The 26,513-nt window shown below is 46.0% G+C and overlaps 1 protein-coding gene across 6 annotated transcripts in view; it reads left to right on the forward strand.

The window, feature by feature from the left end:
* Positions 1-26,513, forward strand: part of LOC138528623 (serine/threonine-protein phosphatase 2A 65 kDa regulatory subunit A alpha isoform) — a 1,423,294-nt gene that overhangs the window by 1,124,022 nt on the left and 272,759 nt on the right. The window contains exon 15 of one of the 6 annotated variants that reach the window (XM_069640470.1): positions 23,383-23,750. The exons of 4 other annotated variants lie outside the window; for them this stretch is intronic. In XM_069640470.1, the coding sequence (XP_069496571.1) occupies positions 23,383-23,393 (11 nt within the window). In that variant the 3' untranslated portion in view covers positions 23,394-23,750. Of the gene's footprint in view, positions 1-983; positions 1,018-23,382; positions 23,751-26,513 lie in introns of those variants that run through there. One more of the 6 variants, XM_069640456.1, reaches the window with a different exon arrangement.

Raw genomic sequence — 26,513 nt, forward strand, 5'->3', positions numbered from 1 at the left:
GCAGTTATTGGCTGGGGGCAGTATGACCCAGAGATCAGTGATTGGTTACTACTAAGGAAGACAGATCAGAACAAAACTTATACTGATTTTTTCTTTACCGAGGATTCCCAGCCTGACGACGGGGAATATTCATGAGCATGTGAATCCATGCCAGACCCATGCTGCAGAACAACAGTTACAGGTAAGCAACTTGTTCCATCACAATCACGGGCCAGGAACTTCACATAGGTTTTTCTAATTTATATTTAGGTTTAAAGACATGCAATATCTGCATCTACTTTTATGATAAGAACTGAAGACGTGAGTTTGAACAGCTATACATTCACATAATGCTTTGGGATGCTACAATAGCAGCAGTGGGCAGTATATTACTTTATTGACCACTACTACTTTGAGCATTGAATCATGTAGTTCATGCTAGTAAAACAATTTCGCTATTTATTACAGAATTGTATATTATTGTACATAAACATTATTGATGAACAGCTTGAGTAGGATCTATCCACGCACATTAGTGAAACCATATGGGTAAGCTCATCAACTTTTATTTTCTCTGCCCCACTTCAAATTTTATGGTGAACGATCATAATTCTGACTTTAGCCTGTTTCTTGGTTATATATACTTAAACAGATATTCCTTCTGCAATTTCAGACTGAGAGCACTGAATTCTGGATGACTGATGAGATGTCATCTTTCTTGCACTCAAGTATTTTAATTCTGCATGGGAATTTCCCCAGTGTACCAAGATACAACACTAACGGGTGCATTCACTTCATATCAGATGTATCGGGATGCAAGGTTACACAATGGTATTATAATACTTAACCCAGTGACACTTGTTAATAGGCTTATTGGGGGAGCCGGTGGCCACACTTATGGGTTATCACATTGCAATTTTGCAAACTCATCTTATAAGTTAATCAACAGATTGACAATCATTTGAGAATAACCAGGCTGTATGTTTTCTGTTCTATCTGCCTAGTCACATACTCTTCATTTGATTGAATCAATTTTGGGTAAGTAAATAATTTGAATTTTTGTTACAATCTTTGCAATTATTTTGTTGAATATGTGTTTGCATTTTATGACAACAGTCAATTTATTTTGTTCCTTTTATTACCTCAATTAACTATTGTGTATGGTATTGCTGTATATCTTGTATGGCTTTGTCAGCCTTGAAAACGACTTCGATTGAAACACGTCTGCTGACCTTGTGAAGCAATTAAACAGACTTTTGTTTAAAACTTTGGATATGTGTTACACTATTAATAATGTGGTATTCCTAACAATAATTGGGCAGAGCGCGACACGCCAATCTAGATACTCCAAGTCTGTTTTTTTATCAATTGTGTAAAACAGGGAGTTATAACGGACATCAACAGATGTCGCACAGCAAATCTCTCAAAACATTTCATAAAAAATAACTCTCTTATAATTAAAATTCATCATACGTGACATACTACGTGGCAAATGAGCAAAAACCTATGGGAGGTTGTGGTAGGCTCAAGGGGAACATCTAATTATACTTTAAGGGATAGGATTGTGATTGGGTCTCTACAGTCAGGTGGACAACTCGTGCCCACCCCTAGTGCAATTCATTTTCATCAGTTATTAGCTACACGGCACACCATTGGCTCTCAAACTATAAGGTTCTTCGTTATAATGCCTTCTGCAATTGGTTGGCATGCTCGTGCCCTTCTGGAACATTAGATTCACTAGCAGCACGTAAGCTCAGACCCCAGGTGTCAGGTGGTGGACTTGACACCATCTCTCATCACCCATACCTTCTACCATAAGGATTGTCTTTGAACTTGGCCTTGCCAAGTATCCTTGCTCCTGGGAATATAAGGGAGTGTGAGAATGCGCTATCTCGGTTCTGGACAGCATGCCCAACTTCTATTTCCATCCTGCGCTCACGTGACAGGAGACCGCAATTCAGCCTCTTTTCTAACATTTAATTGTCTTGAATTAATAACTTGGCACCCATGGTGTTCTTTCTTTGCACCTTAACAAGGAATGATTCAGCGCCTCATGCTCACTGTTCAAGGATAGATAACTGTTAGGCAGAAACCTGTGCAGTTCCCTCTGGGACCACTGCAAAAGATTTAGGACTGCAGGTGCTTGGCAGTAAACCCACTTGGTAGCACTCTGTACCACACAGATTCACTTGGTAGCTGTTGCTGAGCAGTCAGACTTCCCTCAAGAAGAGTTAGGCAGTAAACAGAGTATTCACAATAGGTCAAGAGCACACAATAGAACACGTAAACACTGACCAGGGCTTGGTGTAAAAGAGATATAATTATTTTTTTAAAACCACATCTAGAAAAATACACAGGCACTAATAATAAGCAATTCAAAAACACGGTCGCTAAAAGATATACACTCCCTTAAAAGAATATTAGACAAGTCTTAAGTAAAGCCCCACTTATTTTCAGACAGCGGTGAGCGCTTAACGTAGATGGCACTCTAATAGTTCGTTTTAAAAAGGGAGAGAAAAGCAGAGAACAAATTGAAACAGATCCCAACACTTTTTCAAGAACACATCAAGGGAGAAAGGCAAAGTAAAACCGTGAAGTTAGAGTTCAAGTGGCCGGATCCACCTTCGGAGGATCCAAACGAAATGTGTCCAATGTCACACAGTTGCAGTGCACAAAGGTCTTGTAAAGGTTCAAAAAGGAGTTGGACCACAGAAAGGGACCAGTTAGAGGGTCAAGGCGGCCAGCCCAGTCCAGAAGGTTAAGGAGTTATTATTACCTTGTAGCAATCTTTAGAAAGGGAGGCCTGGCGGACACGGTACCTTAAAGTGATGAGAACGCTCCAGCGGGGGCAGTTGGCAGCGGGTGCAAGTCGGTGGTTTCGTCCGGGGGAAGAGAGGATCTCGTCGTGGAGGAAGACAAGAGTCCTTTGCACTGCCAGGGAAGAAACCAGCTGCAGAGTTTCTCAGGTACAAGGAGCGGTCCGGTGATTCGCGTTTCAGTGGTGAGTGTCTATCCGGCTGCCGGGGTGCTTGGCACGGGCAGTTCGACCACAAACCGGGCTGGGGTGCGAAGAAAGAAAGGAAAACTGGTTGTGCCCACCAGTCAGGGGAAGAAGCCTCTCCAGCCGGGAGATCTTCTCTGTCGTCGGGGAAGTGGTGAGTCGGTTCTGCAGGGCTCCACCGGTGGTGTCGTCGTGGTAGGTCGGCTCAGCTTCTCCCTCGTCGGATTCTCAGGTCCTGTGGCAACTTCTGAAGTTCCAGTCCCCAAAGCCCTGCTTTTATGCAGAAAACCCCCATTCACTCAGCCTAGCTGTCACTCAAACATGCTAAGTGGTGAACCGGCCGGCTCACCACTTGGGCCAATCACACAAGAGTGCTACCTGAGTTACCTAGGAAACTCTGTCCAGGGTGCCTAAACCCCCTCCCACACCCCCTGTGGTATCCAGACAGAGTGGCACCACTTTTGGAGGCTTCTGTGGAGAAGCCCGCCAAAAAGTGGAACAAAGGGCTCGACTTGGGTTGGAGTCACAGAAGAGAACACAAACGCCATTTTAGAATCGATTCTTGGCAAAAAATACCAACCAGAGAATTAATATTAATTAAATAAACCGGCGGTATGTTCGAGGCTATGAGAATTAAATAATTAAAGTTGGTAGCCTCGAACAATGGGAAAATCCCATAGGAAAATATTTGCTGTCGAATATAAAAAGTAGTTTCCACTGCCACCAGCCAAAACTCGATCAGGGGGGACGGAGACATGCCCCCTCGACTAACAGACCCTGGGGCAATCGAATTGCCCCGACCAGTACGTCCAAAATATGATGGTTTGAACTGGTTTCTGTTAATAATTTGGGACTAGTAAAGCCAATGGTGACTTTACATGCCCTGGGAGACAGTAGTCAGTCCCAGGGTATGGAGTCTATGGTGGGGTGTCACTATGACACCCCTGTGTTACTGCACGGAGGGTGCTGTGTAACACACATAGGAAAAACACATGAGACCCTATGGAGTACAGGACCCCATAGCCCATAAAACACATTACCAATCAAAGGAATACCATGAATCATGTCCAAGAGTGGGAGAAAGAGTCTCACTCTTGGCAAGAGGAAAAAAACAAACTGCTGGGGTACTCACTAGGTTAGGAAATTCAGCCTAAAGAGAGAATTCTCCCTAACAATAACCAGTTGTTGGCAGCTCCCAGTCTTGACACTATGCCAGACAGCTCTTCCGGCCTTTCCATGGTCTAAGCTACTTGTCTGCTGCGGCACAGCTTCAGCCTTTACCTTCATGGGCTTGAACTTACTAAAATTGTAACATCATTGTCCATCTTCAATATATATTGTTGGCTCGGCCTGCAGTCTATTTACTATGTATAGCCACCTTCTAAGATTATTTAATCTACTTGTGTTTCTGCACCTGTACAGTTATAAAACTTGCTTGCAATTTCCTCAGTGCTCTTCACATGCGCAATCTTCATTTTGCATATGAAATTGTACTTGACTCGTTACTTTGTCATCAGTTTCTATAAGATCTATAAACTGGCTTCTTCAGCCAGTCTTCTCAGTGCGACACGCTTGCTTCTTGTGATGTCACCAACTTATCCTTCTCTTATTTTAAAATTCCTTCGGGGATCTCCTCCAAGAGATTGTCATCTTTTCGGGGATAAATCGGATAGGGTTTTCTTAGTGGATACCTTTTCTTGAAGATTCTCTGCGGAATAGTCAAAACTGCTGGTGTCAAACTTGGCACGAGTTCGGGCTTCCAGCATATAGGCAGGGGGCGGGGGGAGCGGGACTTCCTGCAGATGCATTCGGCTGCTGCCCCTCTACACGGCAGTGCAGGTCTCGGTATTGGAGGAACAGGAGAAACCTGCCTCCATCTTTGGACAGGGATCTGGCGAGGAAACACCTTTCTGCTCCTTTCGACCTGGCTTTTCTTTCCTCCTATGCTTTTCCTGAAAATGTGGTCGTTCAGGCCACGACGGTTAGAGTGAAGACTTCTACTTCCCCATTTGAATTTTGTATCTGTTTCCTTGTGTTCACTTGCCCCCTAGTTCCCTTCTCCCCTATGTGTTTCCTTGTGTTTTTTTCCCCTCCCTCCCACCTCCCAGACAGCCCACCACCCTGATTGGCTGCCACCTTCTTTCATTACTGGCCTTCCCAGGGCAGCCCCACCACGGCTAAGGGCCCCTCGGCAAAGACCGGCTCCCATTGAGGCGGCTCCTCGTTGTGTCTGCTGGTGTCAGCAGGGGAAGCCAGTTGCCAGCCATCATCCACGTCTAGACCTGCACGCTATCCTGCATACCCCTGCCCACATAGCAGACTCCCAAACTTAGGTGTGTTTGTCTCCTGTTTTAAAATTGCTCTTTGAAACCTAGGCCTTTTACCCTCTATTCAGGGTTCTCAAACTTAGATGTGTTTTTCTCCTGTTTTAAGATTCATTGTGATAGTCTTAAAATCTGAGTGTCTGTCGTCTTGCCCAACTGTCAACTTATCTCGCCTCTCTCTGTCTCGTCTACCTCCACCCTGCCTTGTGTCCTTCCCTAGTGTTCTCTCCTTCCCTCTCCCTTCCTCTTGTCTTGTCTCCTCTCCCTTCCTACTCTATGGTACTCTCTGTCTCTCCTATCTTCTCTAACTGCTTCTCTATCGACTATCCTGCTCTCCTCACTAAATCTGGTAGGAAGAAGTTTAAAAAGGACATCCTCGTCTCCAACCCAGGCCTCCCTATTTGCCGACACCTATATCAGTTGCTCCTCCAGGCAAACTTTCACTGACATCCTCTTTGTCGTTCCCTCGCCAGACCTATGGACTCTACATATGGTCTCCGTGCTCTCTCCTTTCTCTCCTTCCACTCCTCTAAGGTCATCATTAATGCTTATGCAAATGGTACCGTCTTGTTCCAAGGCCCGCAGGCCAACCTTCTCCTCTTCGATAGACTCTTCCCTCACCTCATCAATTTCCTTCCTTCTCCTGCTGTCCCCTCTCCCCCTCCATGGCTTCCTCTCCTCCTCCAGCTGCCTCCTCCTTGGCTATGTTGCCCTCTCTTCCTTCCACCTCTGCCCCCCCTCAGGCTTCTTCTTCACCTCAGCAGGGCGTACCTCTGATTTGTACCCCTCCCCGGAAGTCTTTCAAGGGTGGCAACCTAATCCATATTGCCACTCTAAACTCTTGCTTGCCCGGGATGTCCTCGGTCCCACCGAGACATGGTACACGGCCACCTCTGTCACGAGCTTTGACACTCTCCTCGCTGACGGCTACAAGATCCTCTCCGCGCCCAGGTCCAACCGTTCCGGAGGGGGTGTAGCCCTGATCTTCCCAAAATGGATTCTTTCCTCTGTTATTCCTACGCAGGCCTACTCCTCTTTCAAATGCCTCGTCTGCAGGCTCTCTCTCTCTCTCTCTCTCTCTCCTAGCCAGTCCCTTACTGTGGCTACTATCTATCGGCCACCTGGTCAGATCTCCTCCTTCCTCTGAGTGGGCTGACCTGTCCTCTTCCCTCCTGGTCACGACCACTCAACTCCTTCTTCTTAGAGAGTTCAACATCCACCTGGATGCTTCCTGCCCTCCCTCTGGACTCTTTCGCAACCTTTGCGACTCACTCTCGCTCGCCCCTCTAGCCCGACTCACTCTGCAGAGCACACTTTGGATGTTCTGATCTCCTCAGACCTTCCCCTTCCTGGCCCTCTCACCACTTCTCTCTCCTGGAGTGATCACTTTCTCCTTTCCTCCGAGCTCACCCTCTCTACTGCTCAGGCCAAGCCAACTCCATCACTGCCACCCACCTTCTCGGTCATCCGACCCATGAAGCGCGTTTCAGTTGCGGCTTTTGCCGCAACTTTCTTACCGCCCCTCCCCCTTTGGCTGACTCACACCCTGACACAGCCCTTTCCATGCTTCACTCTGCTATATCTGATACTTTCGATGTTCTTGCCCCTGTCATGAGGATCCGCGTGAAGCCCAAAGGCAAGTGCAACTCCTGGTACGACTCAGATCTCGTCACCCTCAAACGCAACTGCAGGGTGGTTGAGAGGAAATGGCGTGCTTCTGGTACATCCTCTGACAAACTGGCCTGCTGCCTGCTCCAAAGGCAATACTGGCTCTCTGTCCTCACCAAGAAGCGAGCTCACATCCAAGCCTGCGACTCTGCGGCATCTAACAACTCGGCTGAACTCTTTAAAATCTGCAAGGAACTGGGCAATTCTGCCGCAGTCTCTACCTCTCCTGTCACTTCCCAGGACCTCTACACGGCATTGGCTTCTCATTTCATCTCTAAAACGCAGGACATCCTGTCCTCTCTCTCCTCCTTTCCCCTTCTTCCCTCTACTCCCAGCCCTTCCTCTCGCCTGTCTCAGGCGACCTCTCCTCCCTCCTTCTCTGCCTTTCCCCTGTTCTCCCCAGATGAGGTTTCTACACCAGTCTGATCTATGAAAGTCTCGTCAAAACAGGTTCATCGTTGTTTCTCCAAAACCATCAAGGACCACATTGACTCCCTGGCTTCTGCTCCGGCCGACTTATGCAACTACTCCTTCACCACTGGAGTCTTCCCTTCCCCCCTGAAGCACTCCCTTGTGCACCCTGTTCTTAAGAAACCCTATGCCGACCCATCCAGCCCAGCTAACTATCACCCAATCTCCATCACTCCCTTCCTGGGCAAACTCCTGGAAAAGCTGGCCATCTCCCAGCTCAATCTTCACACTGAATCTGTTGGTTGTCTCCATGATCATCAGTCTGGTTTCAGAGCTGCCAGAGGCACAGTAACTGCTCATCTGAACATCCGTGAAGACCTGCTCTCCAACCTTGATTCCAACACCCCCTGTGTCCTCATCTTACTCGATCTCTATTCTGCCTTTGACACGGTCAACATGCCATCCTGCTCTGTCTCTGTGGTAACCTGGGTATTACCGGTCTGGCCTGGCGTGGCTGTCTTCTTTCCTCTGTGATCGACCCTCCCAGGTTCAACTTGGGTCCTTCCTCTCCTCGATCTCTACCTGTGGTGTTTCCCAGGCGTCTAACCTCTCTCCCTGACTGTCCAACCAATACCTTGCACTTCTTGCCCACCACATTGCTGCGCTCTGCCCCAACTTCCAGTGCTATGCTAATGACACTCGGCTAATTTTCAGTGCTACCTACAGCCACCTCTTCTCCCTCTCTCATCTGACTTGTCTGTCCGCCATCCATGAGTGGTGTGCCGCCAATGATCACTGCCTTAATGCCAGTAAGACTGAGATTCTCCTCATCGGCACACCCGCTCCCTCCTTTCCTGTCACTCTCTGGCCGGCCTCTTTTGGCCCTCTTCTTGCTCCCACATGTGAGGCTAAAAACCCTGGGGTCATCTTCGACAGCACACCCTCCTTCTCTCCACACATCTCCGGCATCTCTACGAAGTCACACTACCAGCTTCACCTCCTCTGAGGTATTCTTCCTTTCCTCTCCGTCCCCCAAAAGCTAACTGTCTCCAGAGCTCTGGTTCTCTCTAGTCTGGACTATTGCAACAGCCTCTTTCTAAATCTGCCTGCTTCTACTCTCGGCCCTATACAACTCATCCAGAACAGGACTGTGAGACTTGTCCTTGGCCTCAAGACCAGAGATCGTATCTCTCCAGGAGTGAAATCTCTGCACTGGCTCCCAGTGGCTGCGAGGATTAAGTTAAAAACCATCTGGATTGGCCTCAAGGCCTTCTGGGGCCTGGGGCCTCAATATCTTCAACTCTCTCTTCCTAAATATCTTCCTTCTCGAGCTCTTCGCTCATCCACCTCCAACTCCCCCAGCTCAGTCAATCACTTCTGCAAGCAACGAGTTGGTGGCAGATCTCTTTCTTCTGCTGGGGCCTCCCTCTCAAAAAGCCTCCCTGAAACTTGAGGAGAATCATCTCCTGTTCCAGAAGCACCTCAAAATCTCTTTGCTTCTGCCTTTTCGCCGCCTCTCCCCAGCTGACTTTCCTGGCTGAAACTGAAACTGCACTGGTTACCTGGCCACCCTCTGATCTCGGGTGCAGGTCACCTCCCCCGCCAGTCACACACCTGCACTGCCTTCCTTTCAACCCCTGCTCTTGGGGACTGTTTTCTGAATCCCTACAGTCCCATTACCAGCACTTGACCCCAGCTGGCTATACTTTTACTTAGTTATTTATTCTATGTACTGCACTGTCCCCTCCGCCCGCACTGTCCCCTCTCTCCCTCCCCTGCACTTGCGCGATCCGAATGACACGTGGCCTATTAGGATCGTTGCCTGTCTTCCCTCTGTTCCCCCTCCCTTGCCTTGTCGCGCATTGAAACACTTGTGTATGGGCGTGTTATAAATGCCATATCATATCTTATCCCTTCCACCCGACAGGGGGAGTAAAAGGTTTGACTCATGGGGCAAGAAGATGTTTGCGTCGGGCAGTCTTGACTGCATGCCTTGAATACCTCTTACACCATGGCAAAGTTCTCCTTTGGCATTTGAGCGGTGGTGACCAATGCGTCGGAGTACATCCCAGAGGGGGAGATGAGGGATAGTTTCCTGTCCTTGGTCTTTGATAGCAAGGAGGCAGAACTCCACATGCTACAATCAGGACTGTACACAGCGGACTGAGGGCAGTTCCATGGCTACTAGCAAAGTAGTCGGACGGCACTCATGGATAAGGACATCAGGGTTTGCAGCCGACATCCAGACCAGGCTGTTAACATGCCTTTCATTGATCAAAACCTTTTTGGTGCTAAGGCTGCTGAGGCCCTCCAGAAGATCCAGTAATTTAAGGAAACTGCTAACTTCTGGGACTAATGGTGCAACAGCCTTCCGCCCAGCCATTGTCTGGGCAGGGGTTTTCGCCCGTTTCCCGCCTTTGCCCGGGGGACTGTGGTCAGACTGCCCCAGGAAGAGGGAGGGCAGACGCTTCATGAGAAGTAGAGGAAGGGGCACCCGGCGTGGTGTCGTTGAAGCGGCCGCTGTCCCCGCCGCACCCCAGGGCACCAAACCTTAGTGACAGGTTTTGCCACTCATCATCGGTACATATGGGCAGTCTTGGACACTCGCCTGAGCAGGATTTTCCCACCCCTGGATTGAGATGCGGACATCTTTCAGATGGTCAATGGCTTCCAATCCCAGGGACATGTCCCCGTCTCGGCTTTCTTGCGCCTTTTGGACCTAATGGCCTTCTGAATCCTTGTGGTGCTGGAGGCTACGCATGATATCACTTCAGTGGCTTCTCCGTTGCCAATGGTCACAGTTTCAGTGCCACATGTCGGGCCTTATACAGGTCTCGGATCAGGTGGCTCACGATCTTGTGTGGTGGGCTATGTGAGACAACTTGCTGAGAGGCATGTTGTTTTGCCAACCTTGGCCCCAGGTGATGGTGGTCATGGACTCATCTCTGATTGGTTGAGGCTCTCACCTGTTAAACCTAATGATGAGCAGTCTGTTGTCTCCCACGGAGTCTCAGGAACACATCCACTTGCTGAAGTTGAGGGCGATCAGGTTGGCCCTGGCTGCTTTCTTCCCCTCTCTGAAACGCAAGACTGTGCTGATCCAGTCCAACAACACAGTGGCCATACACTACCTCAACAAACGAGGTGGCTTGGGGTCCTTGACTCTGTGCAGAATAGCAACGCAACTGTGGGTTCTGGGCTCTGGAGTACTCATTTGGCTGGATGAGAGAATGTCACAGCCGGTGCCATGAGCAGAGACTTTGGTCTCCCACTAGGGAGCTCTGCCAGGAAATTCTGGAGGAGATAGTCTTCTTTTGGGGGAATCCTCAAGTGCACCTCTTTGCTTCCAGTGTCACCAGAAAGTGTGAGTTGTTCTGCTCCAAGGAATTTCCTGGTCAGGGAACTCTAGTGGATGCACTGACTGTCGTGGACTTTCGACATCCTTTATGCATTCCCACCGATCCTTGTTATTCTGCTGGTTCTCAGGAGGTTGCGCCTGTTCAGAACCTTGATGATCCTGATCGCTCTGGACTGGGCCTGGAGAACCTAATATCTGGAGATGCTGGACATGTCCATCTACCCTTCCTGGTGCCTTGCAAGGAGAGTAGACTGGCTCTCCCAATCAGAGGAGCAAGTCCTCCACCTAAACCTCAGCAGCTTATACCTTCATGCTTGACTATTGAGAGGGTGAGGCGCAAATAGTGGGACGTGTCGGACAACATCCTTAATGTGCTCCTTTCAGCGCAGAGGCCTGCAATGAAATAAATGTATGCCTGTGGGTGGCGTTAATTTTCAGTTAGGTGCTGTAAGAGGGACCTGGATCCTTTATCCTGTCTTCAATCCCCTGTATTGGATTTCCTGCTTTCTTTGGCCCAAGCTTGCCTGCAGATTGTTACTGTAAGAGGTTACCTCGCTGCTATTTCGGTGTTCAAGAGGTCCCTGAGACAGGTCTCGTTTTTCACAATCCCCACTGTTTTGTAGTTCTTGCGGTGCTTGTGCAACCAGTTTCCTACACGCCAGTTTGTGGCTATAATGTGGGATTTGAATTTAGTTTTAAGTTTCAAATGGGTGCTCCACTTGAGCCCCTTAATTCCTGTTCATTAGGTTGCACACCCTTATGGCGATTTTCCTGGTTGCCATCACTTCCGCGATACCGGTGAGTGAGCTTCATGCATTGTCTTTTTTTACCTCCCGATTTGGTTTTTTCCAAAGAGAAGGTGACGTTGAGAGTGAGACGCTGCTTTCTTCCAAGGTGGTCTTGGATTTCCATCTCTCTCAGAAGATCCATCTTCCTGTGTTTTTTTTTCCTCGCCTCATTCTTCCAAGGCAGAGGAACGATTCCATCAACTGGACCCGGTAGGGGCCCTGAACTTCTACGTCTCTCGTACTAGAGAGGCTAGGGAATATGACAAGCTTTTTGTTTGTTATGCTGGTGTTCGTGCTGACAGGGCTGTTCCCAAACAGTCCCTGTCCAGTTGGATCATTCTCTGCATCTCAGAATGCCACGATCTGGCTGGGAAGGATGTTCCTGTGGATCTCAGAGCTCATTCTACCAGAGGAGTGGCTGCCACCTCTGCTCTGCAGAGGTGGGTCCTTGTCCTGGACATTTTCCAGGTGGCAATGTGGGCATGTTTGCACACAAGTTTGCTAAGCGTTAATGCTTGGATTCCCTAGTTGGTGAGGAAGCCCATTTCAGTAGGAAAGTCCTCCAGAGTTTTATGGTTTAGGTGGTAACCTTGCTTCCTCCCGCCTTCACATTACATACTGTTTTTGGAGTCTTTCATTGATGAGGAATCCGTGGGATGAAAGAATCCATAAGAATAAATTACTTCCCTCTGGGTAATGTTCTTCATGATGGATGTTCCTCTTACGGACTCGTCACTCACCTTACCTGCCATTGTTTGTGGGAAGCTAGTACACCATCAGTTCTACGGTCCCTCGCTTCAGAGTGCTCGGGAAAAAGGTTGGAACTGAGTTTATCTGGGGCGATTCGCCACTATACATACTGACCCCAATGTCATGTCCAGTGCGTAGAGGCGTCGGCCAAAGCCGAGCTGCGCTCTCTGGCAGCAGAAAAGCTTCTGGAGAACAGCTGCGCTGGGATAGGGATATCATAGATGAGGAATCTGAAGGAGGAACATCCATCAGAAAGAACATTACCAAGATAAAAGTAATTCTTTCTACTCTTTGCCTAAAAGATTTGTGAATAAGATTAAGGTCTACTAGAGGGTAAGCCCAAACTAACATTGACGATCAAAAACACTAATATTGCCCAAAGAAGACACAAGGACACTATTATAAGTCAAACAATATTGGCTATAGAGTTGCACATGCAAAGTATACCTGCCTCAAAACCTATACAAAAATACAAGGTTGCTATGTAAAAAAAAAAGTCCAACTCAGGTATTTAAATATATATGCAACAAAAGAAAACATTTCAATAATACTTTTATATGCTTGGGCAGTTTAGAAGAGTCTGAAATTAGTGTTTATATGGAAGAATGGGACAATCCCAATATGCTCAGTTTTAACGACCGTGGACAAGTTCTACTTTCATGTCCGAAGAACTTTTAAGGTGGCAGCCACCTAGCTAGGGAATCAAGAGGACCATGCCAGAAAATAAACAGACCCAGATTCGATGACCAAATACCTCCTGAGCAGTGGCCAGAGAGTGGGAGTTCAAGCCCTCTGAAGGATCCCTTAGCGGTCAACTACGGGCGCCTTGAAGATACACTAAACATGTAGCCCCTGGGCCCTAATGAAAGAAGCTTTTTCACAATTGCTGCTTGGTCAGACCTAAGAAAGATAACTGAAGCTAAATAAGAGGGAGTAAGCGGGCACCACTTTGTGATATTTAGGTAATGTTGTTCTGAGATTGTATAGTTCATATATATTTCAGAGTGGGGTGCAACCCACGTTAACACGCCACTGAGCTCATCGTGTGTAAAACTAATGGCGAAAAAAGAGACCAAGGCTACATAGCCTTCGGTGTGAGCTGCACACCCTAATTACCACTCAAGTGATTTTCCTGAATCTTGTTATCTTTGTGGATCCTTCACTTTTACTTAATAGCCGTCATCTGTTGATATCTGGTTAATCTCACCAAAATAATACTCTTCTAAGAATTTCAAGAAATAAATATACATGATTTATTTGCAGATGCAAGCCAATTGCCTATGCATTTTGGACTTTTAAAGTCTTTCAGGGAGTTTGAACTTAATTGGATCAATACACAAGGTTAACATTCGATCAACAGTATACAAATGATAAACAGCACCCACAAATCATTCAAAATAAAAAAGGTTCCTAATGAAGAAAAGCTTAATAGGACCCATAATCAGCATTTCATATTTACATAATGACAAGGACAAACAAAGTACATCGACGTTTGGTAAAATATTCAAGACAAAAAGAGAGAAACAAGAACACCATGTCAGAAATCAGTTTGTTCATATATCATTAGCATCTATTTGCCATCCATACTTATCAATGTGCATCAAATGGAAATTCACAAGCTTGATGTCTTTAAAACCTTTTGCTCTCCGCAAATTCTAACTGTTGGAGTACATGCAGTTGAGAGTAGTGATTGTCTAATATCAAAACGTACATCGTGATTGTGCGTGGCATGACTAACCTCTGTGTCGCCCCACTAAGCCCCAGTAAATCAGGTGCATTACTCTTCACCTTGGTGAATCCGGTACTCTCAATCCCATGCTGCTTATCTACTGACCTTGCTATTCATGTACATCCTCGCGGATAGCAAAACCGTAATGTGCTGAGAACTGCAAAAATGCGAACGCGTATTACTGACAGATCATCACAGATCAGCCTTATACCGGTCTAATGTACTGAACTTGCATCTTACTTACCTCCTCGCTACGATTTCTTAGGAACACTCTCTCAATGATACTAAGACAGCTGTCATAATATGTGCATCATTCCAGCTGTAATTCCTGCTGTCCCTAGTGTCAACTCAGGTGTCTCTCGTAACTATGGTGATGGCACTAAACATAAAGGATGTCTGGTGGGGAAAAGTATAAGCGAACCTGGTGGCCATCTTGGGACGTGATCACTGTGTATACACACTGATATGAAATGTCATGTTAGTTAAAGTGCTTTGTGGACTAACAGAGTTAAATTAACTCATAAGTAACCACTACCTTCACTTATCGCGGGCTTGGTGATCAATCGTTCCAAATGCTATTGAATGTTTTCCCCTTCAGTGATTGTGTGTTACTGTGGATAAATATCAAATGTCTGTTTGCCGTTTGTACTTATTTCATGGTGCTGGGGGGCACTGCCCTCACACAAACCTACCGTCAAGTATTGCTTCTAGTCAGAACCTGTGAAAGTAGATGCCCATACATGGAAATCCCTGCTGACAAAATGCAGGAAGACCAGCAACCACACCAATGTTTTGGAGTTGCAGGGCATAAACCCAATGACATAGTCCTTTTGGGTGTTACTCGAAGGAGGCTACTTTGCGGTAACAAAATGTTTATGCAGTACAGCCAACTTGGGAAAGGTATAACTCTGACGCAAGCTTGCACTAAACACACTTTCTAGGTAAGAGTATTCACCAAGAGATGATTAAAGGACCTCTGCCCAGTTAGCAATAGGGACTACCCAGGTAGCCCCATCCCATTTGGAAATGATTTACAGTTCTAAGTAAGGTTGAAAAAGAACCTCACTTATCCAAAAACAATGTTAAGTTAGCAAATATGCTGACACAAACCCTGGTGGTCTAACAACATCAGACTAAAAGCAGCAAAAAGGAAATACATCCCTAACACTGCCAGCCCATAGCAAATATACCTGAAACACTGACATTGCAATAGACACACATGCACAGTTTATTTAACATACCAGCAACTGTTAGGCAACATGGCCACCTAACAGGAAAGTCCAGGTTATGTACAGTGAGAAAATGTGTACATAGACTGAAAGCCACATTCATGTAACTATTTTTTAAAACATCTGCTGGCTTGATGCTAAATTAATTGGTAATATTGTGTTTCAATGGCACTGTTTATGCTAGTAACATCAAGGCTACAACTAACGGTAAGTATATTTCGAAGGGATTGTGTCCTCAGACGTATTCCTTGTCTTAGATAATTTGTCTCCAGCTTGCTGGCCTCGGAAATTTTTTCTCTGTAGAGGGCGCTGCGCGTCGACGTCCGCCGAGTTGGTGTCCCTCGACAGCCACTGTATCGGCGCTGATGTCACCATGCCCATAAATAGCCACGCGCGGCGTCCGTTGCTCAGTTCCGTTTTTCCGCGCTTCGTGGGGCCTCGGAATATCGTTGCTCAGTTCAGTCAGATAAACCTCTTATATTTCCTCGATAAAACCAACTCGTACTCTATGGCTTCCTCATCCGAACCGACGACTCCGCGGTCCGGCTTCAAAAAATGTCGAGACTGCGGAAAGAAAATGTCGCTAACGGATCCTCACAGGATCTCTTTGTGGTGCTTGGGAGCCGAACACCATTGTTCGGAGTGTGAGGACTGCATGTCCATGACGGCGAAAGCCTTGAAGGAGCGCAAGGGGAAGCTCGAGAGAGGTAAGTCAGTCAAAACCTCCTTGAAAGTTTCTTCGGCCGAGTCGAGGCATTCGTCTCCTCACCGTCAAAAGCATTCCCATTCTAGGTCTCGAAGTAGCTCCCACCACTTGTCGAGATCTAGACACTCAAAAAAGAGACGTCGAAGATCCCCTTCCTCGTCATCTTCTGTTTCCCCAGAAAGGGTCTCCTGTCCCACAAAACACACCTCTCAGGCTGAGTGGGAGGAATTCAGGAAAAAGATGCTAAGCGTCTTCGAGAAAGCGGCCTCGACCCCCTCGAAGACAGCTGAGGTCGATACCATAGGGTGAAAAACCCAAAAAATTGAAACGCAGCGAGTTGTTGCACCCGTAGGCATCTTCTTCGACGCCGTCGTCGAAAGTCCCTGCAACTCATGGATCAGCGCCATCGACGCCGTTATCGATGGGTTCTTCGACGCATCGGTCGATCGAATCGACGCCATCGTCGACGCCAACATCGCCGATAAAAGAAAAAAGCACGGCTACCTCACAGCCAACGGTTATACCCAGAGCCTCCGGCACGACGCTGAGAACGTCGTCGACCACCTCGAGCAGGATCCCGAACCTCTCGAGTTCTCCGAGGCCTCTCCCAGTTTTCTCGACACCTTTCTCGGTGCCTTCGAAGCCTTTTACATCGGCGTCGACGATATCAACCTTTTCTCGGCCAATAATGACAAGTTTGGCTCCTTCTGCTTTAGAAATGGGTTTTACACCATTTCTGAGGTCAGAGTACTCCAGATTATCTTCAATCTATGAAGAAGGGGTGGATTCTGATCAAGAAAGACCCTTCGGGTTGCAGAGGACCACACCACCTGTTTCAGAGGATTTTACCTCTGAAGAAAGAAGGTTGAAAGACCTACAGGAATCATTACATGAGGCAAGTGGGTTGGACACTTCCCCAGAAGTGGAATTTGTCAAACCAGACCCGGGGGAACATGCCGAAACCCCCTATAGAACCCTGATGGCAAGAATTATTGAATTCATGGGTTGGTCTGCGCCTTCACCTGTTTTTCAACAGGATGACCTTACAGACATACTAGATAAAGGTCCAAAGGAAGATTTCATCAAATTGGGAAACTCCTGAGGTTATCCCTGCAGTCAATAAAAAAATTGTCAGCCAAGTATAGGGTAGCTGTGGCTGACCCTGAATATTTATCAAAACACCCGACTCCAGAGAGCCTGGTGGTTCAAGCGGCAACTTTATCAAGCAGCAGATTCGCTTATCCTACGGTCCCACAGGACAGAGATGACAAAAGGTACGATTCTATGGCAAAAAGTCTTTTCTGCTTGTAGTATGGCATTGAAGTCCATCAACGCCACTTGTACGCTCGCCAGGTTCAGTCACACACTGTAGGAGTGTGCTTCATCAGCGGCTGACTGCATACCGGAAGGAGATGAAAGGGAAGCCTTCCTTAACATCATTAAAGTTGGCAAAGATGCCATGTGCGAATCTCTTCAAACTGGCATCGATTCCGCTGACAGTATCAGCAGGGCCATGGTGGCAAGTACTACAATCCGCAGGCATGCGTGGTTACGAAAGACTGGCTTTGCTCCAGATGTACAGGCCATACTTTTGAATATGCCCTTTGACGGCTCTTCTTTATTCGGTAAAAAGGCTGATGACAGACTGGAAAAGTTGCAAACATCTAAAGTAGCAGCAAAATCTTTAGGAGCTGCAATCCGCCAAACTCCTTTTCGCCCCTCAGGAACCTCTGGGAGAGGAAAGTCCTTTCGCTATTATTCCGCATTCGGGAAAGGCAGAGGACAGCCGGCTCAAAGAGGCCAAAGGCGATCCACCCAAGGTAGACGGGTCAAAAGTACTAAGGCTGCAGCAGCAGCAGGTGCCTCTTTACCCTCAGCATCTGCATCAGCCGCCCCCAAACCACTCTGAGGTCTTTCCACACAAAACACCTGTAGGGGGCAGGCTAACTCAACATCTGACGGAATGTCAGGCTATTACATCAGATGCTTGGGCATTGGAGACAGTTGCCCAAGGTTACTGCCTACCCTTTCTGCTTATCCCTCAGAGTCATCCACCGGGGCACAGCTCTCTAAAAGTTCCAGATCCGCTCCTCTTGCAGGAAATTGTAGACCTGCTAGAGAAAGGTGCCATAGAACCGGTACCTGTAGCGGAGAGGAACAAGGGCTGGTACTCCCCCTACTTTCTCATACCGAAGAAGGACGGAGGACTGAGACCCATCTTGGACTTACGAGAATTGAACAAGTTCCTCAGGAAGGACAAGTTCAAGATGGTAACTCTCTCTCAGATCCTTCAGGCCCTCCCGATCCAGGACTGGCTGGTATCTCTGGACCTCCATGATGCTTATTTCCATGTGCCAATCCACTCAAACACAGGAGATACCTGAGGTTCGCAATTGGCGGCTCTCATTATCAATTTCGAGTTCTGCCATTTGGGCTGACCTCCGCCCCGAGGGTCTTCACCAAGCTAATGTCGGTAGTGGCTGCAAGTCTAAGGAGGGAAGGGATCCACGTCTACCCCTACCTGGACGATTGGCTGATCAGAGCTGTAACTTCGGAACAAGCTCCGATCCAGCTGGATTATGTCTGCCACTTCCTTCACAAACTGGGCTTCTCCCTCAATTTAAAGAAGTCACAGATGATACCGTCACAGAGACTCCAGCTCATCGGAGCGGTCCTGGACACTTGCCTGGGAAAAGCCTCGCCACCCGAGGTGAGGGCTCAAGATATTTTGCAGATCGTCAACAAGTTTCAAAATGCCCAACATCTCCCAGTCTTTGACTTTTTGAGATTGCTAGGCCTCATGGCATCCTGCATCTTCCTTGTGCCAGAGGCTCGCCTGAGAATGAGATCTCTCCAGTGGGCACTAAGAACCTAGTGGTCACAATACTCAGGAAGAATGACAGATCTCCTCCAGATTCCGGACAAGGTAGCCCACGACCTTCAATGGTGGGCCTATCCAGAGTATAACATTTTACTGATCTGGTGCATATGTGTTGGTGTTTACCCCACAATGCTGGTACCTTCAGTCCTGAAAAAATAGACCCGGTACTTGTTGTTTCTGTTGTACAAAAGTTTTTTGATTTTTAATATTTTTTTAATCATTAGTTCACAAATATAAAAACACTTCTAAAAGTGTTTGGTATGAGTCAAACCCAACCTCACACAGCATGGTAATAAAAAACAATACAAATTACAAAATCACACATCCATATATCCACATAAAACGATAAAAAAATTACACACAGACGACAAATGGATTTAACAATTTTCCAAAGACTGAGTGTAATGACTCAGGTACAAACAAATCCTGACATGTTTCAGTTCCAGGTTGCTCAAATGCATGAACTTTCTTCAGGGGAATATTTCAATTTCAAATTTTCCACCATGCAATCCAAGGTCACAATTATGGGTTCTCACGCATTTCCTAAACCAGGAAACAAACAAATGGGGCAGTCACCACCCATATATACCAGTCAGATAAGCTCAGAAACAAATTCCATGCATCAGTGCAGTTTGTTTAATAAATCACAAAGCACTGATAAAATTAGGACATGATTACACTCAACCTGTCCCCAATAACAAGCTACATACCTCTTCAATTGGTACCGGTAGCGCCGGTGTAACAACACCACAATTTGGCCGAAGACTCCAACAGGGTGAGTCTTGATTATTCAATAGCTCCTAGTAGCTGAAGGCCCACTTAAAAGCTGCAAACCAAACAACACATACAGTTCATCACAGTCAGACCACCAAAACGTTTCTCCCTCTACCAGGAAAAACACCAGTATGACACCAAGCAGCCCTTATTGTTGCACCAAAGTGTACCACCACCACATAGTGATACTATTCCATGGCGGACATGTGCCCAACACCCCCGTTGGTTTTGTCTAAGTATGACACCGCCATAAATTGTTAAATTGAAGATACCGTGACCTCTAGTGTACAGTGCGGTACATCCACCGTGGTCAAAAACAACACATCATACCTCCTTTTTAATACGTACAATGTCAATATCTATCCTGTTCCTCTCAGAAAATGGATCAAAAATCGCTGTATTTCGGTATCCAAGGCTAGGGACCTGTATGGAAAACGAAGGGGAATAGCCTCTGTTGAAATGGAACCACACTGTGTCACTATATTCAATTATTTTTAACACGGCCTAGCTACACACCGCTCATCAAATAGTACCACATGAGACTCAATGCCCCCTTAAAGACATACCTGTGACACGTGTAACGAAAGATATATTCCGGAGCAGCCGTGTCCATGTAACACACGTTCGGCCATGATTGAAACCAAGGTACTTGGTGCTTATGAGGCCAAGATGATCAGTAAGCAGGAATACGAATACCTCACGAGAAAGCAAGGAGGTGTGCCTGTGTTTTACATCCTTCCCAAGGTACACATAGGTCTAATTAACACTCCAGGTAGACCTATTGTATCGGGGGTAAACTCCATACTAGAACCTCTGTCGAAATTTGTGGATTTTTATTTGAGGCCTTTTGTAGTGAAAATGAGTAGTTACCTGAGGGATACCTCGGATGCCATCAATAAAATTGAGAATCTGCCCTACAATTGTAACAACTTTCTATTGATTAGCCTCGATATACAATCTTTGTACACAGTTATTCCACAAAGAGCTACTCTGGAAGTAGTCGAAGAAATTCTGAGAGACAGACAAGATGGTCATCCAGTCAGCAGTGCTTTTATAATGTGGTGTGCTGAAGTGGCACTGACTAGAAACTTCTTTCAATTTCAAGGAAGCTTCTACGAACAAATAGAGGGTACTGCTATGGGTGCAGCCATGGCTCCAAATTTGGCCAACCTCTATGTAGAATACTTTGAAAAACTGGTCATCTACCCTGACACTAATCCGTTCAAAAAACATCTAGTCAAATGGCTAAGATACATAGATGATATTTTCATAGTATGGGAAGGTTCAGAAGTTGAGGCCCAGTCGTTTGTGGAATGGCTAAATTTGCAAAACCCTTTTTAAAATTTTACCAAGGAAATAAATACTCAGGAAATTAATTTCCTAGATATTACTATTTTTCACCATGAAGGGAAATTAAAAGTGAAACCATATAACAAAAAGACGGACAAAAATGCCTTGTTACATTTCTCAAGTCATCATGCAAACCACATCAAAACAAACTTACCTTTCGGCCAATTTTTAAGACTAAAAAGGAATAGCAGCTTACAACAGGAATACTGTAGTAGTGCGGGCGTACTGTCCAAAAAATTGTGCAACAAAGGGTATCCGGCCAAATTGGTGAAAACATCATCTAAAAGAGCATTTAATAATAATCGTGAAGCTCTAATAGAGAAAAGGGAGGAAAGGGAAAATAAAGAGAACCGCATTGTGTTTGTAAATACTTTCTCTAATCTATCTTACAAAATTAAAGGTATCATTAACAAAACCTGGAGAAAGGTCTATAATAAGTCTATTCATCCTCCTTTAATAGCATTTAAGAAAAGTCAAAACATCAGAAACATGTTGATTAGGAACGATATATCGGTAAAACAGATGATAGCTCCTAGACAAACTACACTGTGGGGTCTCCCACCTGTTAAAGGACATTTCCCATGTGGACAATGCATTATGTGTGCCTATACAAAAGAAACCAAACAGGTCTTACTGAATCCGACTATGATGTGGTCTCTTGATGATATGACGAATTGTAACATGGAAAATGTTATTTATCTAATCACATGCCCATGTGGATTGCAATATATTGGGAAAACGAATAGAAAGTGTCAGACACGGATGGTGGAACATCGTAGCTGTATAAAGAATCAGATCCTTACAGCCCCCATGGTAAAACATTTTACGCAAATGAAGCATACACATGAGGATTTGAGATGGGTAATTTTGAAGAAAGTGGTAGGCAAGAACAAATTTGAAACAGGTAGGAAATTGTTACTGTTCGAACAGAAAATGATATTTAAGTGTCAAAGCCACATTGTGGGTCTAAATGAAGAGATTGAGTGGCAACATACACACGAGTAAATTTCCTCTGTTGGGCAAATCTGTATGGTCATATATTTGATGTAATGTGTATTGCCATGTTTATACTTATGTGCAAGATAAATATTTGGGTGTTATCTGTAATCTCACATGCAATCCAGCGTCATTATGGTTGCCAATCTTTGTGTATCCTGATTTACCTGACTTAAGAGGCAGTGTGATTTTGGTAGATACTTTGTAATCTGGCCTGTTTATAATTATTTTAAAAAAATGTTATATGTGTTTTTCACTTATTTTTAAGTGTTGTATTTGACGTGAGGATGGTACTCGTTTTGACAAGTTATTTCAATTGAGGCATATTGGGCCCGTTATGCTGGCCCATGCGGTGGCCTTCCGTTAACATATACGGCATTCTAGCTTATGTTTCATTTGTATAGCACTCCCAGTGTTGTTTTTTAGGTACCTTGTGTCAATTTTTATAGTCGGAGGTCCTGAGCACATTAGTCCTTTTGTTGTGTTCTTTTCCTTTGGCACTGCCTCCGTAGTCCTCTTTCTATGTCGCGCTACTCACTTCCGGGTTGAACGCGAGATCAGATAATCACAGCACAGCGTGTGTTACATTGACACGGCAGACACGGCTGCTCCGGAATATATCTTTTGTTACGCGTGTCACAGGTATGTCTTTAAGGGGGCATTGAGTCTCATGTGGTACTATTTGATGAGCGGTGTGTAGCTAGGCCGTGTTAAAAATAATTGAATATAGTGACACAGTGTGGTTTCATTTCAACAGAGGCTATTCCCCTTCGTTTTCCATACAGGTCCCTAGCCTTGGATACCGAAATACAGGATTTTTGATCCATTTTCTGAGAGGAACAGGATAGATATTGACATTGTACGTATTAAAAAGGAGGTATGATGTGTTGTTTTTGACCACGGTGGATGTACCGCACTGTACACTAGAGATCACGGTATCTTCAATTTAACAATTTATGGCGGTGTCATACTTAGACAAAACCAACGGGGGTGTTGGGCACATGTCGGCCATGGAATAGTATCACTATGTGGTGGTGGTACACTTTGGTGCAACAATAAGGGCTGCTTGGTGTCATACTGGTGTTTTTCCTGGTAGAGGGAGAAACGTTTTGGTGGTCTGACTGTGATGAACTGTATGTGTTGTTTGGTTTGCAGCTTTTAAGTGGGCCTTCAGCTACTAGGAGCTATTGAATAATCAAGACTCACCCTGTTGGAGTCTTAGGCCAAATTGTGGTGTTGTTACACCGGCGCTACCGGTACCAATTGAAGAGGTATGTAGCTTGTTATTGGGGACAGGTTGAGTGTAATCATGTCCTAATTTTATCAGTGCTTTGTGATTTATTAAACAAACTGCACTGATGCATGGAATTTGTTTCTGAGCTTATCTGACTGGTATATATGGGTGGTGACTGCCCCATTTGTTTGTTTCCTGGTTTAGGAAATGCGTGAGAACCCATAATTGTGACCTTGGATTGCATGGTGGAAAATTTGAAATTGAAATATTCCCCTGAAGAAAGTTCATGCATTTGAGCAACCTGGAACTGAAACATGTCGGGATTTGTTTGTACCTGAGTCATTACACTCAGTCTTTGGAAAATTGTTAAATCCATTTATTGTCTGTCTGTGTCATTTTTTTATCGTTTTATGTGGATATATGGATGTGTAATTTTGTAATTTGTATTGTTTTTTATTACCATGCTGTGTGAGGTTGGGTTTGACTCATACCAAACACTTTTAGAAGTGTTTTTATATTTGTGAACTAATGATTAAAAAATGATTAAAAATCAAAAAACTTTTGTACAACAGAAACAACAAGTACCGGGTCTATTTTTTCAGGACTGAAGGTATCAGCATTGTGGGGTACACACCAACACATATGCACCAGATCAGTAAAATGTTATATGTTGTAATAGTCTCCTTTAAATATTAATATATCAATGTCATCCCCTGACCGTGTGAGAACGTTTTGAAGAGGGGTCTGTTTTCGCCTTATAGGAAGTGGGGCCTATCCAGAGAACATCTTGAAAGGAGAACTGTTTTGGCAACCATGGCCGGAGATAACAGTAGTCACAGACGCCTCACTCACGGGGTGGGGAGCCCATGCCAACGACTTGACCATCAGCAATCGTTGGTCTCCATCGGAGTCCAGACTACACATCAACCTATTGGAGCTGAGAGCGATCAGATTAGCGCTGAAAGCTTTCCTGCCATCAGTACAGGGGAGAAATGTCCTGATAATGACGGACAACACTGTGGCCATGCACTACCTCAACAAAAGAGGAGGCGTAGGGTCACTGCCACTGTGCAGAGAGGCAATGCAGCTCTGGTTTTGGCAATTCAGGAAGGAATCTCTCTATCCGCAGTCCACCTAGCCGGAGAGAAGAACTTGACAGCGGATGCTCTGAGCAGGCAGAGCACAGTCTCCCACGAGTGGGAGCTAGCTCAGGAAGTCCTTCAAGAGATCTTCGCCCTTTGGGGAACCTCTCAGGTGGATCTGTTCGCCACCAGCACCAACAGGAAGTGCGATCTGTTCTGTTCAAGGGAATTTCCCCCGAGAGGAGCTCTAGGAGACGCGTTCGTAGTGGACTGGGAGTTTCCACTCCTGTACGCGTTTCCACCAGTCCCTGTTATTCCTCAAATGATCAGGAGGTTGAGAAGATTCCGGAAAACCATGATCCTAATTGCCCCGGACTGGGCCAGGAGAACGTGGTACCCGGACCTTCTAGATATGTCCATCTGCCCTCCAATCCGTCTTCCAATCAAAGAGAATCTTCTCTCGCAGAAGGGAGGTCAGGTTCTCCATCCAGACATCAGAACCCTCAACCTTCACGCTTGGCTTCTGAAAGGTTGAGGTACAAGGATTGGGACCTTGCTGATGACGTCATGGAGGTGATGCTTTCGGCCAGAAGGCCTGCAACAAAGTCTTTATACCGCTGCCGTTGGAACACATTTTGCAACTGGTGTAGAGGGGACAATATCGACCCTTTTTCATGTGGTACACCAACGGTGTTATCGTTTCTACTCTACTTGGCAAACTCAGGCCTTCAAGTTGGCACTGTAAAAGGCTATCTCGCGGCACTATCTATCTTCATGCGCACTGCGGAGGAATCATCGTTTTTCAAACTACCCTTAGTGATACAATTTCTCAAGGGATTAACTAATCCTCCAAGACCATTCCAAGTTCCCTTATGGGACTTAAATTTAGTCTTAAATTTCCTAATGGGTACTCCCTTTGAACCACTCCACTCTTGTTCGCTGAGATTTCTCACTCTTAAAACTGACCTATTAGTAGCACTAACATCTGCTAGGAAGGTGAGCGAATTACAAGCTCTATCTTGTAAACCCCCCTATACAATTTTCCATAAGGACATGGTTGTCCTACAGGTGAAGCCAAATTTCCTCCCAAAGGTGGTTTCTGAATTTCACATCACTCAGAAAATTACCTTACCTTCGTTCTACCCTCCTCCCCATCCGGGGAAAGAGGAAGAAAGGCTACATAGGCTGGACCCAAGGCGAGCTCTAAGCTTTTACATCAGCAGACTGGCTAGGATTAGGCAAGCAGATCAATTGTTTGTAGGCTACTCAGGTCACAAGTTGGGACTACCCATAACAAAACAGACCATTTCCAGGTGGATTATTTTGGCCATTCTGGAATGCTACTAACTGGCAGGGAAAGAGCCCCCCCAGAATCTTAGGGCTCATTCAACCAGGGGTATCGCAGCCTCTTCGGCCCTCCAAAAAGAGGTAACGGTCCGAGACATAAGTGCGGCTGCCACATGGTCGTCCGCACATACATTCACAAGATTTTACAACCTGGATTCCTCCACTAGTCAAGAGACCAGATTTGGCAAAGCCGTATTACATTCGGTTCATTCCTAAAAGGGATACATGACATTATTACTCCCACCTCCAATTACATGCCACTGCTATGGGAGTCTATCTAAGATAAGGAATACGTCGGAGGACACAATCCCTTCGAAGAACAAGTTACTTCTTACCTGGTAACGTTCTTTCGATGGGATGTTCCTCCGACGTATTCCTTATCTCCCATCCATCCCCGCAGTAATACTTCCCTTGTGGTTGCAGCTCATGCTCCTTCAAGGTCAATAGCCAATTCATGCAAGACTTATCTTATGCTACAAAACGTAACTGAGCAACGGACGCCGTCCTTGGCTATTTATGGGCATGGTGACGTCGGCGCCGATACGGTGGCTGTCGAGGGACACCAACTTGGCGGACGTCACCGCGCAGCACCCTCTACAGAGAGAAATTTTCCGAGGCCAGCAAGCAGGAGATGAATTATCTAAGATAAGGAATACGTCGGAGGAACATCCCATCTAAAGAACGTTACCAGGTAAGAAGTAGCGTGTTCTACTGTACACCATATATATTACTGATGTCTTTCAAGACACTAACTATGGAAGACCTCACTGCCTCCCTAGCATCTTCAAAGCTTCATCATACGTGGACAAAATCTTCTCTGCCTCTGTACTCATAGCCCTTCTGACTGAAGCTCTGCTTCCTTACCTGACAATCAAGGGCTCCCTCACTCAAGGTACCTTCCCCAAG

Source organism: Ambystoma mexicanum, chromosome 1q (genome assembly GCF_040938575.1).
Source record: "Ambystoma mexicanum isolate Mex_15411 chromosome 1q, UKY_AmexF1_1, whole genome shotgun sequence".
Classification (NCBI taxonomy): Eukaryota; Metazoa; Chordata; class Amphibia; order Caudata; family Ambystomatidae; genus Ambystoma; species Ambystoma mexicanum.